Source organism: Siniperca chuatsi, linkage group LG8 (assembly GCF_020085105.1).
Source record: "Siniperca chuatsi isolate FFG_IHB_CAS linkage group LG8, ASM2008510v1, whole genome shotgun sequence".
NCBI lineage: Eukaryota > Metazoa > Chordata > Actinopteri > Centrarchiformes > Sinipercidae > Siniperca > Siniperca chuatsi.
In genome coordinates, this window is record NC_058049.1 from 12,122,579 (window position 1) to 12,125,596 (window position 3,018).

Sequence of the window (3,018 nt, forward strand, 5' to 3'; positions counted from 1 at the left end):
TAACTTAAAAAGTGTGGAATTTTATCTTCTCAGATACAGGACAGCACAGACTCTGCTGCCCATGTGTTTTCAAATAAAGTAAGAGAAGGATAACAGATTGAGATTTGAGCAGCGTAAAACATGAATTTGGATAATATTTTTTACCCGGATTCAAATATGTCTTTACAAACCCTATTTTCAGTTTTGTTTTATTTCTATTAAGCTAACAAAACGTTTGTTAGTTTGTCCTACCTATCCTTTGAGCTGTAATGGTCATCTCTTGGTGATGGATAATCATCCCTCCTGGACATCATGGAGTCTCTGCGAGGAGGAGGTGGACCATAGGAATCTCTGTCCCTTGACATGGGGGCTGGAACACAGTAAAGTAATGACAAACTGGCTCATTAATCACCAAATAACTCTGAGATACACACAGCCTATCTGGGTACTTGCAGGAGAGCTAGATGATAATTGGAGGGTATAAAACCTGTTGAAGTCTATACAGCCAGCACACCCAAGTGCAATTTCATATGTACTTACACATCCCCAGGTGCATTTTAATTGAGATAAGTACCAACAGAATTCCCTCACACTTACGTCTGCTCATGGGACCAGATGGGGCAGACCTCTTGGGCGGGGGACCTCCGTTACGAACTGGGGGCCCTCTTTTCAGCGGAGGGGGGCCTCTGGATGACATCCCTTTAAAGAAGGGTTCTACATTCCCTGAATTATCATAGTAGTCTTTTAACAGATAAGAAATGCAAATATTAACACACTAAGCTCAAAAGGCATATTACAAAAAATACATGCAGTGACAATGTTACTATTACACACATTCAATTATTTTACAAACTCAACCAAATATATAAATTAATAATTTACCTCTCGATGGTGGGCCCCTCATACCACCAGGACCTCCCCTGGAACCACGGGGCCCTCTGGGTGGACCCCGACTGCGGGAGTGCATGGGTGGAGGTCCTCGCCTGCCAGCACTCTCAAACTGAGGCTTTGTAGCTTGCTCCACTTTGATAGGCTTGCCATCAAGAGACTGTGGTACAAGAGCTACAATCACAATTTCAACCAGATTTTTTTTTTTTTTAAGATTACAGCTGATTAAAGACAGTACTTACCTTTCCATTCATCTCCCGTGCTGCATCCTTTGCATCAGCTGGACTTTCAAAAGTAACAAAAGCAAAGCCTCTTGATTTGTTTGTTTCACGGTCCTTCATCAAAAGAACTGAAATGAGGAAATACAGAGTGTCAAGAGAGCTTGTGCTTTGTGACTGGTAGTTTAAGCTGATTACATTTTTGTCTGACAAAAAGGCACAACAATTTTGCAACAGTTTAAGTTAGACAAAAGCATGCTCTTTTTACTACCCCCATTTTACTAACTGTAACTAAAACTCTCAGTTTTAACCAATGTGTCCTCTTCGCGGTTCAAGGGGTTTCTTATTTCCTGCTGCAAGATGAAACTTCATTTAGCAGTAAACAAGGTCCTTTGCAATAAGGATAGCTCAGAATAAGCTTCATGTTACGTGAAGAGAAAATGGGGACTGGAGTAAAGGAAAAACATGAGCTGGCGATTATGCGCCAGTCTGTTTACGTAATATAAAATGACAATAGATTGCTAAACTAGAGTTATTTGAATATTTGATACTGATTTGTTTATCCAATTTTTACACATTTCACATAAAAAAATGGATACCAATAATTTCACATATTTATAATAACAAATTCCTAAAATGAGCCTTGAATGAAATTGAGCATATATGTAATTCACGGCCCCCACAAAACTGAAAAAGCAGATATTTGATGCCTTTGCAGTAAGTTAGGACACACACATCTGGTTTGCATTAAGCGGTTATTAGTAGAAACTGGGCAATTTTTAAAAGTAACTGAAACAGCATTGCATTATTAACGTTAGATACTTTATCCAGAGTTCACCACGTTACGAATTGATTATAAAATGACTAACAGTGGCTCCATTCACACCTTCGACAATCCTGCCATATTTGCTAAAGTACTGCTCCAGGGCCTTCTCGGTGGTCTCGGTGTTCAGCCCACCGATGAAGAGCTTCCCTGGTCGGTCTGCCTCTGCCATGCTGCAAACCACCACCACCACCTGCAACAAATGAATTCTAACTTTTGAACATTTACAAACACAAGCATATAACGTTGTATTGAACTCAGTATCCAAACATTTCTGATTACCTTGGTGCTGGCGAAAGTCTTGGGCTATTGAATGCGCAAAATGGCGATAAACGTGCCAGCGGTTGGAGCTAGTTAACTACTTGGCTAACGCTAGCTAACAAGTCTTCAGTGTACCAACAGCGGACTCAAGCTTTACAAATACCAACCCGCTACTTTAAAAGCATAAAAATAATACTACTATTGATGTACTATGTGTACAAGCACGCAGCCAGCTGCTACCATACAGCACTATGCCGCCGCTTTGTTTAAGCTACATGGGCTGTGGTAGGCTACGACGGTTCTTCCAGTCCCTTCCTGCCTGCCTTCCTTCGTCTTCTTCTTCTTCTGCTTCTTCTTATTTTCTGTTTCCGGCAGACCAGAGACCCCAAAGCGTAACGCTGCCGCCTAGAGTTCAAAACCGCGAATCAGGTAAGAAAAAAATTCTATCCTCTTTACAGTATAGGACTGTGGCGTGAACAAATCTCCTTCTTCTTCTTCTTTAAGGTTTTACGGCAGTTGGCATCCACGATGTTCAGGTTTTATTCTCCCTTAGTGTCCATTTATTTTACAGCCGTCTTTCTAGTCCAATCATCCTTAAAAAAACCCAAAAAACATTTCCTCCCTGGAACACAGTCTCCACACTCTAATAGACTTTTAACGTTGTCCTCTACCCGCTCTATTTTTCGTAGTTGCTTCATCATTTCTTGTCTTTCTTGTGTAAATTTCCTGCATGATATAAGGACATGCTCTACTGTCTCAGCCTCATGGCATAGATCGCAAAGACCTGTTGGATGTTTTCCTATGATGGAAAGTGTACTGTTAAGGTTGCTGTGCCCAGTTCTCAGCCTG

General features: G+C 41.0%; 1 protein-coding gene across 4 annotated transcripts in view; it reads right to left on the reverse strand.

Annotated features, from left to right (window-relative positions):
- Positions 1-2,527, reverse strand: part of rbmx (RNA binding motif protein X-linked) — a 5,859-nt gene extending 3,332 nt beyond the window's left edge. The window contains exons 1-6 of one of the 4 annotated variants that reach the window (XR_006378802.1): positions 2,191-2,526; positions 1,972-2,101; positions 1,110-1,216; positions 862-1,027; positions 577-720; positions 232-349 (exon numbers count right to left, since the gene is read on the reverse strand). Coding sequence is in view for 3 of the 4 variants with exons in the window: in XM_044204407.1 (XP_044060342.1) it covers positions 232-349; positions 577-720; positions 862-1,027; positions 1,110-1,216; positions 1,972-2,080 (644 nt within the window). In the remaining variant the exon portion in view is untranslated. Of the gene's footprint in view, positions 1-231; positions 350-576; positions 721-861; positions 1,028-1,109; positions 1,217-1,971; positions 2,102-2,190 lie in introns of all 4 variants that reach the window. The other 3 variants (XM_044204409.1, XM_044204408.1, XM_044204407.1) reach the window with 3 other exon arrangements.
- Between the last annotated feature and the right edge of the window lie 491 nt (positions 2,528-3,018).